Source organism: Arvicola amphibius, chromosome X (genome assembly GCF_903992535.2).
Source record: "Arvicola amphibius chromosome X, mArvAmp1.2, whole genome shotgun sequence".
Lineage (NCBI taxonomy): Eukaryota > Metazoa > Chordata > Mammalia > Rodentia > Cricetidae > Arvicola > Arvicola amphibius.
Window position 1 is genome coordinate 111,077,258 of NC_052065.1, and position 13,294 is coordinate 111,090,551.

General features: G+C 40.9%; 1 protein-coding gene across 3 annotated transcripts in view; it reads left to right on the forward strand.

Annotated features, from left to right (window-relative positions):
- Steep1 (STING1 ER exit protein 1) overlaps positions 1-13,294 on the forward strand; it is a 28,783-nt gene that overhangs the window by 4,057 nt on the left and 11,432 nt on the right. For 2 of the 3 annotated variants that reach the window (XM_038317266.1, XM_038317268.1), the window contains exons 3-6: positions 3,589-3,630; positions 5,580-5,718; positions 6,707-6,796; positions 7,445-7,537. In XM_038317266.1, coding sequence (XP_038173194.1) covers positions 3,589-3,630; positions 5,580-5,718; positions 6,707-6,796; positions 7,445-7,537 — 364 coding nt within the window. Of the gene's footprint in view, positions 1-3,588; positions 3,631-5,579; positions 5,719-6,706; positions 6,797-7,444; positions 7,538-9,643; positions 12,067-13,294 lie in introns of those variants that run through there. The other variant, XM_038317267.1, reaches the window with a different exon arrangement.

Here is a 13,294-nt window from a genome sequence, read left to right on the forward strand (position 1 = left end):
TAGGCCAGAGACTTGTAGCCAAGCACTCTTGGGGTTCAGAGTTCCTAGAACTTACCAACAAGCAAGTACACTTCCCTTTGACATAGTTTGTGCTCTAGTCATGTGCAGCTTTTCCAAGGGCTTACTCTGTGCTCTTTGGCTAGCCAAGGCAGAATTCTAGTCTTTTCTTAGTGTTCCTTTTTTTTGCCAGTTACTGAGCACACAGCCCCATCTTTCCCACCTACTTCTTGAGTGAGAATAATAATTTGTGTTATTTTTTTTCTCTTTTTTTTTTGACACAAGTTCTCACTATGCAGCCTAGTCTGGCCTTCATCTCAATCCTCCAGCTTCAGCCTACCACGTGCTGGGCTTACAGGCAAGTGCCACCATACCCAGCTATGTCTTTGTTTTTCATTATAGGACTTCTAGGTTACCTGATTTATTGTTTTATAATTGTTTACAGAATAACCTGGCAGTGTTTTTATGTCTATAATATTGGTAGGAAATTCTAGGGTTTTAAGTCCTGATGACATCAGACGTTAATTCTTTCTCTATGTAGCAGCAATTCCGTGAATATACCGTGTATATATGGAGTATTTCTTTTTTTTTTAAATTTATTTATTATGTATACAATGTTCTGTCTGCACGTATGCCTACATGCCAGAAGAGGGCACCAGATCTCATAGATGGTTGTGAGCCACCATGTGGTTGCTGGGAATTGAACTCAGGACCTCTGGAAGAGCAGCCAGTGCTCTTAACCTCTGAGCCATCTCTCTAGTCCCTATATGGAGTATTTCATTCAAATGAAATCCCACTTTCTATCTGAACTGTGGCTTGAGCACCATCTCTTCATGAAGTTTCTGTGACTCTCTCAGACAGAGTGTGGCGCTGCCACCTCTGCTGCTATTACAGATTGCTCCACTTACAAATTTAGCTTGGCTGGGCAGTGGTGGCACACACCTTTGATCCTTGTACTCAGGAGGCAAAGGCAGGTATATCTCAGAGTTTGAGAATAGCCTGGTCTGCAGAATGAGGTCCAGGACAGCCAGGGCTACACAGAGATACTGTGTCTCAAGAAAAGAAGAGAAGAGAAGAGAAGAGAAGAGAAGAGAAGAGAAGAGAAGAGAAGAGAAGAGAAGAGAAGAGAAGAGAAGAGAAAAGAAACTTTTAACTTTGTCAACCAGATGCAGTGGCTTACAACTGTTATCCTAGCATATGGGAGTCTGAAGCAAGAAGATTGCTTTGAGTTTAAGGCCAGCCTGGGCTACATAAGCAAACTCTAGATCATCTTGGGCAGCTTCAATAAGATCTTATCTCAGAAAAAGCTTCTTGATTATCATTTAGTTTCCTTATTCAGATGAATCCATTTACTATTTATTGTACATCTTCTCTGTGTACAGTTCTTTTATGTGTATGTTATTTTACCTGCATGTCTATTTCTTTACCACATGTGTACCTCACAGAGGTTAGAAGAAGGCATTGGATCCCTGGAACTGGAGTTACAGACAGTTGTGAACCACCATATGGGTGCTGGGAATTAAACCTAGTTACTTTGGAAGGGCAGTCAGTGCTCTTAACTGCTGAGCCCTCTCTCCAGTCCCTATATCTAGTGTTTTGCTCAGCTCTGGAGATAGAGAGATAAGGCAGAGTCTGTCTGATCTCAGGGAATGGATGATGGAAATGATGAAAAATTAATAAATAGAAAAAGCAAGTAATTATGATTATTAAAACCATATGAACAAAAGAAAGGATTGGTAGAGAAAGTCACATGAGAACTTCTTTGAAAATGTAACCGGGAATGTGGAAGAGGGAGACTGTATAAGATGCTGTAGAAACCAGTTATGTTCTTAGGTGGTACCAGGGAAGCCACTTCTGCCTCTATTTAGAGAGTGATTTGGAGGAAGAAACTAATGGGAGTAGATTCTAGAATAAGTGGTTGGAATTTTTTATTTCCAGTAGGAATTCAGGTTGAAAAAGTCCTGTCTATGTTCTAACATACATGGCAGACAGTGAGAGCAAAGAGAAAGAAGTTTATGACTACAGAAATGTACTGACTATAGAACAATCTAAGATTTCCACATATTGCAAAACAAAAAAAATCAAAGACAAGTAAGAAACTGAGAAAGAAATACTTGCAAGACTTCCTAATAGTGCAAGTCTCCTTAACGTAAAAAAAAGTGACTCAAAAGATATGAACTAACAGTTCACAAAAATAAAACAAAACGCACAAATGGCTGTCGCTTTGGCGCTAAGATGTCTACCTTCAGTTTTGAAAAAGGAAATGCAAATTGACAGGTCTCATTTTCTTTTCCTTTGTTTCTGAGATGCGTATTACTATGTTACCCAGGTGGATCTCAAAAACTATGATCCTCCTGCCCCAGCCTCCCGAGCAGCCATGATTATAGATAGGTACATGCTATTGCACCCATGAAGATCTAATTTTTCACATGTGAAATTGGCTGGGATGCACTTAGCTAACATACACTATCAGTGAGGCAGTAGAGAAACAGAACTCTTAATACATTGCTGCTACTGTGAAGTGGTGCAAGTTCTCTAGAGAATGATTTCGAAGTAGGGTGCTTTGGCTGAGAATGGCCTCCCATCGGCTTCTTTGAATGCTTGGTTCTCAGTTGGTGGACTGTTGGGAAGGATTAGGAGGTGTGACCTTGTTGAAGGAAGTATGTCACTGGGAATGGGCTTTCACTAACACCAGGTCCAGATTATTTATAATACCCTAGCCAATGAAATGCTATTAATACTGCATTGGTTAGGGGATAATGACAAGAAAATATGTGCATTTCAGTGCTAATACAACTTTGTGAGTTGTGTGTGTGTGTGTGTGTGTGTGTGTGTGTGTGTGTGTGTTTTGCATGCACATGGGTGCATGGGTGTATATACACATGCATAATCTAGAGCCGAATGCTAGGGTGTCTTCCTCTGTCACTTTGAATTTTATTTCCTTGAGACAGGGTCTCTCACTGAGCCAGAACTTTGCCATTTCAACTAGGTTGGCTGGCCAGTGAGCTATCAGACTTTGCATATCAACTCCCAGTGCTGGGGTCACAGGCATACATAGCCATGGCTGGCTTTTTATGTAGATACTGGGGATTCTAACTTGGGTCCTTGTTCTAGCAGAACAAGCACTCTTACTCACTGAGTCATCTCCCCACCCCCTGACACAACTTTTGTCTAATATTTTATGTCCATGGTTGGTGGAGTCCACAGATTTCAGAAGCCATGGGCGCAAAGAGCTGACTGTACAACTGGTTGCTGCTATATTATTGTGGTTATCATTGTTGATACTACAAGACCAATTATGATTTTGACTATTAATACTACTTCCCGTTTCTCTGCTTAGCTAGCTTTATTATTTATTGCTCACAACCCTCTTAGTTGCTCAGTACATGCTTGTGAGAGAAGGAATGCATGCTGGGGTTATACATTTAATACATGCTTAATTAGCTGGTCGATCTACGAAATGAAGAACTTCTGAACTTTTACCATGAGTTATGATAAGTGATGAATGATGGGAAAAATGAGCTAGGAGGTTAATTGGTTATGAGATTTGCTTGTAAGTTTTCATTTTTTTAACTTCCACTTTCTGTGCAGGCCTGAGGGCATTGAACGTCAATATAGAAAGAAGTGTGCAAAGTAAGTATCAGCAGTGTGGGTTTTTCTGAGCATGCGTCAGTAAAAGCATACTGTGTTAGGAAAATAATCTCTTTTTAATCTCGATAATCTCAAAGGCCTCAAACCAAATGCTAATATGCTTTCCAAAGATGCTAGTTAAATCTACCCCTGACCAGCTGATTACAAAAGTAAGGAAAATAAGGGGCTTTTTTTCCCTCAGAGGCAGAGTCTTGATACGTAGTTCAGGCTAGCTTTGAGCTTTTGCTCCTTTGCCCTAGCCCTCCCAAGTACTAGGATTATAGACATGTAGCACACCAGGCAAAAACTTGAGTTTTTAACATAGTATAATTTGAAAGATCGAGATATAATATGTCTGCAGTAAAATGTACCCATCTAAATATTCAAGTCAATGAGTTTTGACAGAAAAATACAATAAAATAATGCCACCCCCATCATGCTAGAAAACATTTCCAGAACCCTTCACCCTTCTCCCTGGTAGCCCCTGCTTTATGTCATAGTGCTTTCACCGTTCCTAAAACTTCTGTACAAATACATGTCTTTATACCTGTCTGTCTTTCTCTTTCCCCCTTCCCTCCTTCCCTCCCTTTCTGTCTCTTTCTTCTCTGCGCATGTCCATGACATGGAATACATGTCAGATTGAAAGGACAACTTGCAGAAGAGTTTTGCCTTCTTGCATGTGGGTGTTGGGGGTCAAACTCAGGTTTTCCAGCTTGACAGCAGACTCCTTTACCCGCTCAGCCCTCACTGGCCTCTATACCTAGCTTTCCTCAGTTTGTTATTTTAGGGATTCATCCAAGGTATCTTTTTTTAAATTGCTGACTATCCCATCCTATTAGTTCATTTACTCATTCACAGTGGTTTTTATTTTTGAGCATTCCATTGTATCAGTTTGTTTACCCATTTACAATGAATTTGAGTTGCTTCCAGTGTAGGCTATTATCAGTAAAGTTGCTGTGAATATTCTAGATAGATTTCATTGTCAATATATATTTTCTTTTGGACTAGAATTGGCTGAGTCATAATGGAAAATGTGACACAGTATAATTTAGTTCCAGGTTTATATATAAAATCTATTATGTAGACTATAAAGCTAAGAATCTTAAAGGATGTTATTTAAAGCAAAACTTACAGCTTTAGGCTATTAATAGTAAGAATATTAGTGAGTGCAAGTTTTGTTATTGTTTTGAGACGGGGTCTCTCTGTGTAGCCCTGGCTATCCGAGAACTTACTATGTGGACCAGGCTAGCCTTGAACTCACCTGCCTCTGCCTCCAGAGTGCTGGGATTAAAGGCCAGCCTCTACGCCTAGCAGTTAAGTTCAATCTTTATGTAAGGTCAATTGTGTCTTAGCTCTCAAAAGACTCAGAGTAGGAACACTGAAGCAGAGGAAAACAAGTAGAAGATAGGAAGGCTTTGAGCTCCTCACCATACTGGATTGATGAGGCTGTTTTTTATCATATCTTGTAGGTCTACTTTTTAGCTCAAAAAGCATAATGGTCAGCCAAAGAACGTGTCCAAAGTCAGTCAATGAAAGTTTCTCCGATGCTTTAAAATGAAACAGCAAAGGGGACAGAATGCCCAAACCAGTGCTAAGACACCTGAGTATAACGGGAGCAGTTTTTTACTGCAAAGCCAATAGTAGCATTAGATAGCATTTCCCAAATTTTGTCTAATGTCAAAAAATAATCGTATGGAATGCCGTTGAAAAGAGCAGAGTCCCAGGCCTTACTCACCCCCTACATTTGCCAAACCAGGATCTTATGGGCGAGGCCTAGGAACCTGATCGAAAATTTCAACATGCATCCTGATTGATTCTTGCCCAGTCCGTTAGGGCAAGGGAAAACATTTAATGCCACAAACAAAGCTCTTCCGAGGAAGCAAGTCTCCTTTGTAAGTCGTGCTTCGGGGTGTAGAACTAGAGCTTGCAGAGATTCACTCCGCCATTTGCAGGTGTGGGCTGCCGCTCTTCTACCAGTCCCAGCCGAAGAACGCGCCTGTGACGTTCATCGTGGATGGAGCAGTAGTGAAATTTGGTCAAGGCTTTGGGAAAACCAATATATATACTCAGAAGCAAGAGCCTCCTAAGAAGGTAATTATCATCCAAGGGCACAGGCGACTTCATAGAGCTACACATTTTGTCCCGAGTTTCATTAGTGCTAGGGATCATATGCAGGACTTGAACATGTTATGCAAGACCCACTGAGCTGGAGCACCGCCCCCAAGCTTTAAAATAAAGAAACTTTCACTTATACATCTATAATATTATTTGTTAAGAAAATGCAGCCGGGCGGTGGTGGCACACGCCTTTAATCCCAGCACTCGGGAGGCAGAGGCAGGCGGATCTCTGTGAGTTCGAGACCAGCCTGGTCTACAAGAGCTAGTTCCAGGACAGGCTCCAAAGCTACAGAGAAACCCTGTCTAAAAAAAAAAAAAAAAAGAAAAGAAAAAAAAAAAGAAAATGCAATTGTTGTATATAGGCAGATATTATAGAACTATGATATTTATTATTTGCTTCATATGCAGTTATCTTGTAAGGTTACAAATTCTATAATTTTTATTTTCCTTTTTTCTTTTTAGAATGGGAACAATTAAATCCTCAATGAATTAGAATGATTTTTAAATATACTTAAAAATCCCTCAATAGGGGACTGGAGAGATAGTTCAGCCGTTAAAGGCTAGCCTCACAACCAAAAATATAAGAGTTCAGTTCCCAGCACCCACAGCTGTCTCTCCAGCCACCTTTTGCCAGGTAGTGGTGGCACACACCTTTAATCCCATCAATCAGGAGGAAGGCAGAAGCAAGCGAATCTCTGAATTTGTGTTTAGCCTGGTCTATAGAGTGAGCTCCAGGACAGCCAGGGCTACACAGAAACTATCTCAACAACAACAACAACAACAACAAAACCCAAAACCTTCAAAGGAAATGCTTGAAAACACTGACATTTAGATAGTTAGCCTGTCCTGTCCCTAAGAGGCAGGTATTCTCACACCGTTCCTGTACACAGACACGCACGCAAATGCACATGCTTATACCTTATGAGGTGACCTTAGCTTGATACCTCTTCCTTCTCTTCTAGGTGATGATGACCAAACGGACTAAAGACATGGGCAAGTTCAGCTCTGTTACTGTGTCTACCATTGATGAGGAAGAAGAAGAGATAGAGGCTGTAAGTGGAATTGGAGTGGGGGTGGGTAAGGGGACTCTGGTCAGAGCCTCTGCGGAGCAGAACAGTTGGCAGCCTTGCTTTCATGCCCTGCTCCTCTAGGAAGAACCTCAGTGCTATTGGGAGTACCTGTTTCCCTGAATGGCAGGGACATCTATAAAATGAGAACAAAGAATGTCGAGCCTCTTATCACTTTTTAATTTTAAAACTACTGAACTGGATTCAGACCTGACAGTTTGGGCCTATAGTCCCAGTACTCTGGAGGTTTAGACGGGAGCGTCTTAAGTTCAGGGTCTGCATGTATTACATAGCAAGATCCTATCTCCAAAACAAACCAATAATAAATGTTACTGGACTGAATAATTTTCAGTCCCTCCCAGGCAGGCTCTAATGGTTTGAGTCTGTCCTTAGCAGTAACAGCAGTTTTCTGGTATTTCAAGCCAAGTGTTTTTTATGGAAGGATGTTATCAAATGATCGTCATGGAAACCTGAAGTCTCCTGGGTTATTGAGAAGATGAAGAGTTGGAAGTGTAGGGAGGCCTGCTATTTGAGTTCCAATTTATGGGCTTGAGTAGTACAAATAACTCCTGAGGTCTTGATTGTAGCTCCTGGTAAGCACGGTGGTCTGAAGGCCCTTCATTTTCCCTATAGAGGGAAGTTGCCGACTCCTATGCACAGAATGCCAAAGTGATTGAAAAACAGCTGGAGCGTAAAGGCATGAGCAAGAGGCGACTGCAAGAGTTGGTGAGTGGCATGGGGGAAGGGCGCAGCCCTCCTGCTTGGATTGCTTGCTTTGAATGATTTGCAAAGGCTCTTGCAAGTTACTAGTATGGTTGGCTGCCAGCTTCCTCACCCCAGGCTCGGACTGTGTTGGTAAATAGTGACTGGGGTCTAGCACTAAATTAGAAATCTTGTTTGCCAGGCCTAACTTGGGTGATGGTTAAACCTGCTACTTGCTCTCTAGGGTCAGGATTAAGGGCCAGGATTTTGAGTGCTTTCCAGTACGTGATGGCATATAGTTTTCTGCTACCTCGGTATACCCAGATTGATGACCTACAGTTCTGCTACCTCGGTATACCCAGATTGATGACCTACAGTTCTGCTACCTCAGTATACCCAGATTGATGGCATACAGTTCTGCTACCTCGGTATACCCAGATTGATGACCTACAGTTCTGCTACCTCAGTATACCCAGATTGCTGGCATACAGTTCTGCTACCTCGGTATACCCAGATTGATGGCATACAGTTCTGCTACTTCAGTATACCCAAATTGATGACCTACAGTTCTGCTACCTCAGTATACCCAGATTGATGACCTACAGTTCTGCTACCTCAGTATACCCAGATTGATGACCTACAGTTCTGCTACCTCAGTATACCCAGATTGATGGCATATAGTTTTGCTACCTCGGTATACCCAGATTGATGACCTACAGTTCTGCTACCTCAGTATACCCAGATTGATGGCATACAGATCTGCTACCTCGGTATACCCAGATTGATGGCATACAGTTCTGCTACCTCAGTATACCCAAATTGATGGCATACAGTTCTGCTACCTCAGTATACCCAAATTGATGGCATACAGTTCTGCTACCTCAGTATACCCAGATTGATGACCTACAGTTCTGCTACCTCAGTATACCCAAATTGATGGCATACAGTTCTACTACCTCAGTATACCCAGATTGATGGCATACAGTTCTGCTACCTCGGTATACCCAGATTGATGGCATACAGTTCTGCTACCTCGGTATACCCAGATTGATGGCATACAGTTCTGCTACCTCAGTATACCCAAATTGATGGCATACAGTTCTGCTACCTCAGTATACCCAAATTGATGGCATACAGTTCTACTACCTCGATATACCCAGATTGATGACCTACAGTTCTGCTACCTCGGTATACCCAAATTGATGACCTACAGTTCTGCTATCTCAGTATACCCAAATTGATGGCATACAGTTCTGCTACCTCAGTATACCCAAATTGATGGCATACAGTTCTGCTACCTCAATATACCCAAATTGATGACATACAGTTCTGCTACCACAGTATACCCAAATTGATAACCTACAGTTCTGCTGCCTTAGTATACCCAAATTGATGGCATACAGTTCTGCTGCCTTAGTATACCCAAATTGGGGCTGTCATTACTTTTAAAGCACTGCTAGTTTTCTGCTTTATCCACAGGATTAACTTGGAGCATGTAGGGTGGGACCTATATTTTTAAATTTTTTAGTTAGCATATATAGTGAGTTTCTTCATGGCATTTCATAAGAAGTGTCTCATTATCTTTGTTCTCATTCTTTCCCCATCCCACACTCTCCCTACCCCACATCCTTCCCATGCCCCTACCCCACAGCCTCCCCATGTCCCTACCCCACAGCCTCTCCATGTCCCTACCCCCTCCGGTTGGTCTCCTTACTTCTTTGCATAGTCTCCCTCCTCTGCCTTTTTGTTTTCTTTCTCTGTTTTTTTTTTTCAAGATAGGATTAGTCCAGGCTGACCTGAGAGTTGCTATGTAAGCTGGCTTTGAACTCCTCCTGATCCTCCTCCCTCTAGCTCCCTAGTTCATGGATTACAGGTCTCCATTCTGCTTCTCCTTCTGCTTTCTTAGCACACATATCCCTCCTTCCCCTTGATGATCTACACACACACACACGTAATTTTATATCTAGCTTTCATGAGCCAGAGTTTTGAATTGATGGATAAGGATTGTAAAACCACGTTTGGCTTGTACACTGAGCAGTTAAGGGCGAGTGGGACAACTAGAATAAAGAAGAAATGTTAAGAATTTCATGTGATTGTGATGTATCAGGGCATACTTTTTTTTCTTTCCAGGCTGAATTGGAAGCCAAGAAAGCAAAAATGAAAGGGACTCTGATCGACAACCAGTTCAAATAATTCAGATCTTTCTGAGTTCAGACTGGAGGCCGGCACTTAGATCAAGACGAAAGAGCTTCTTAATTTCATGGTCTCGTTTCTATGTCCCAGGAAGAATCTTTCTAACCATCCCATTGAGTTTCCTGCATTATTGTCCTTGTCTTTCACTGAAATCCTTGACTCCATTTCACTTGCTTTCTAGGAAGTAGATTGTTTTCAAAAATCTTTGTATAAGTAAGTTTTCTGTCTTACTTGTCTTTGAGACAAGTTCCTGGTACACACTGGAGGACGGTCCTAAACTTGATCCTCCTGTCTTAGCCCCTCCAGTGCTGTAACTGCAGGAATGCACCACCGTGCCTGGCTTCCCTGTCAGTCCTCTTCTGTGATATCTTTAGGGCTAGATAAGTCTCTAGTTTCTAAAGTTGATGGTTTTTTATTTCTTCTTCAAAGCTAATAACTGTTTTAAAATTTTTGAAAAAATAAGGTATGGGAGGAAAGTTGGAGGAATTAAAATTAATTCCTTCTAACTCTTAAAAGGTGGATCCTTTTAAGAGATTCTGTCTCTGATCTTCGAACTGTCCTTGGAATTAACTAGGGTTTGAATCATTCTCTTGTTGGTAGAAATCAGTTAGAAACCCGAATCTGCAGAAATATTTCTTTACTTAAGATAGTAGAGTTATATGTGAGCCATGCCATATGAAACTACAGAATTAAAGAAGGAAAAGCCATGTGGCTGGGGGTGTAGCTCAATAATGGAGTACATGCTAGGCATGTGTGAGGACATCCCCAGCACCAAAAACAAAAAAAAGAGGAAGAGCCAGATTGCAGATGCAGGGGTAGGGTAGCTCAGGTCTGAATGAAAATATGGCCTTGCTAAGTAACCCAAAGGAGCTAGTCAGTCAGCTGGGGGAATTACTGTGTGAGTACACAGGAGGGGCGTAGTAAGAGTAGATTATCTGTTGGGTGTCTTGTTTTCCATTTGCTACTTGCAGAAGCCTGTTTGAAGTGTGTCAATCCTTCAGTGATGTCAGTATCCACGTGGTTCTTCCCATATTCCTATCTGTTTGCCTGTATTGCAAGGCGTGAGGAAACATGGAGTGTGTTGCCCTCCTGGTGTTATCTCTGACCAGTTGCACTTTTAAGACTTGTTTGTGAGGTGCTGCCGGGAAGTCATTTTCTTTGCCTTTTTTTCTGATTTCATTACTTGCAGGGAAATAGGCTAGAGTGGAGGTACAGTTGAGCTAGCAAAAACTGGGCCAAAGAGGATTGGGACTGCTGGGAATGCACAGACTGGTACCATGTTACCACCTTCCCAGTTACTCTGCAGCCAGTGAATGGGATCTTCCTTTGGCTAATTCTTCACCTCCTTTCCTCTCCTAGTTTTTTTTTTGTTTTTTGTTTTTTTGTTTTGTTTTGTTTTTCGAGACAGGGTTTCCCTGTAGTTTCTAGAGCCTGTCCTGGAGCTAGCTCTTGTAGACCAGGCTGGCCTCGAACTTCCTAGTTGTGAGACAGAATTAACATTGTATGAATGACCAACTGTGTCCACCAGACAATAACCTCTGCCTTTACTCCACTTTATTCCCAAATTCCTATGTGCACAGCTTGGATATACTTACACCACCTCAGACATTCAGGCTTCTAGTCTCTGGCCACAGCCTCTGATTACTGCTAGTCTCACGGACTTACTTCCTTGTAGACCTTTTTAGGTGTGTGTTTAGACTTGAGGGGGCGCTTATTTTGTTAGTAATAATGAAAACTAATAGTAATAGCAGCATTAATACTCGTTACTCTCCAGTGAATACTTGGTGTGTGTCAGATACTGTGGAAAGCACTTTAGAGGTATTGGCTCTCTGACAATACCTCCTATGATAGTTAACTCTTGTCATCACCTTTTTCAAATGAACACCCCTGAAGCTCAAACTTCAAGTTCCCCAAGAGCCACTCGCCAGGAATTGGGAAAGCCAAAAATCTGACTGTAAAACTCAAGCTCTACTATGCTGACCTGCTTCTCCTGTGGAATCTTTATTTATATGTATGTATAGTTAGATCAGAACATAATCATTTTGAAAAATCAAGTGACGTGCAATGTAAAAATATTCAGCTAGAGAACCCCCTAAAGCAATTCTGTGGTTATACTTCTACATATTTTCTGAAATATTTTCTGTTAGATAAATCACAACCATTTCAACTTCTGGCTCAAGTTACAAATTTTGCTTCCTCTATAAAGATATGAAACATTATGTCATTAATATCAAGTGAGTGTGTACATTTCATTTCTTTTTATTAAAAATTATTGAAACAATATGATGTACTTTCCCTATTAATTTCTAATGCTTTTATAAGCAAATGTGTTAATTTTAATAAAAAGAGCCATATTGAAATTTTGGTTAGTCATACTCTTTTCTTTTTGCAAATGATCAACTGTGGCAAAAATATGAAAATGTTATGAAATGTTCTCACTCTAATAGATGGTGACATTTGTAATTGTGACTGTCATTTAAGAGAATTTGAAAAGCTTTTTAAAGACTAAGCTGTCTTGTTGGGTGTGTTGGCATGTGCATCTAGTTCTAACACTTAGGATCACTTTTGTTCAGGAGTTCAAAACCAACCTGGGCACCATACCAAGCAAGACTTTCTCGAAAAATAAAATATAAAATAAAATAATATAAATAATAGAATTGAATAAACTAAACTAGCTTGCTTTGATCATTTTAAGATTCATATTTCCACGGATCATATGTCTTGTGCTTTTCTCAGTTATCTACTGATTTTTATTTAATTTTCCTAGTGATAGATGATGTTGAACATACTACTTTTATTACAGTTTGAAAAAGGTTTATTATCTTTTTTATCTATAACCATTTTTTGTTTTTGAGATGGGGTCTCATATAGTGCTGACTCTTTAATTTTAGATTTTTAATTTAGATTTAATTTTTAATTTTAGATTTTGAAACACAATCCTATATAACCCAGGCAGAAATCAAATTCCCTGTGTACCTGCAGCTGACTTTGAATTCCAGAGCCTTCTGTCTCTACCTCCTGAGTGTTAGGATTAAATGCTTAGTGTCTTTTAGTAGATTTTTAAAGATCTTTTAAATTTTACTTTTTGTATGAGCCTTTTGCCTGCATTATCTGTGTGTGTATCTCATGTGTTCCCGGTGCCTGCAGAGGTCGGAACTGGAGGTCATGGGTGGGTGCTGGGAATGGAAACCAGGTCCTCTTACAAGAGCAAAAAGTGTTTTTCTGTTTGTTTTGTTTTGTTTTTCCAAGACAGGGCCCAACAAAAGCTGAGTGTTCCCCCCCCCCCACTTTTTTTTCAGAGCTGAGGACCAAACCCAGGCCCTTGCATTTGCTAGGCAAGCTCTCTACCACTGAGCTAAATGCCCAACCCTGAAAAAAGTGCTCTTAATACTAAGCAGTCTCTCCGGCCCATATCTTTAGAAACAGGCAAACCTGATGGCTGTGGGGTTTTTAATTCTTTAGCTGCTAGCAGAGATTGAATCTAGTAACTAATGGCTGAAGTTGAAGTGCTCTACCGCTGGGCATCTCCCAGCAGTGACCTTGAACTCTCGACTTGGGCTACCAAATCCAGTTTCTCTAGCCTTAATT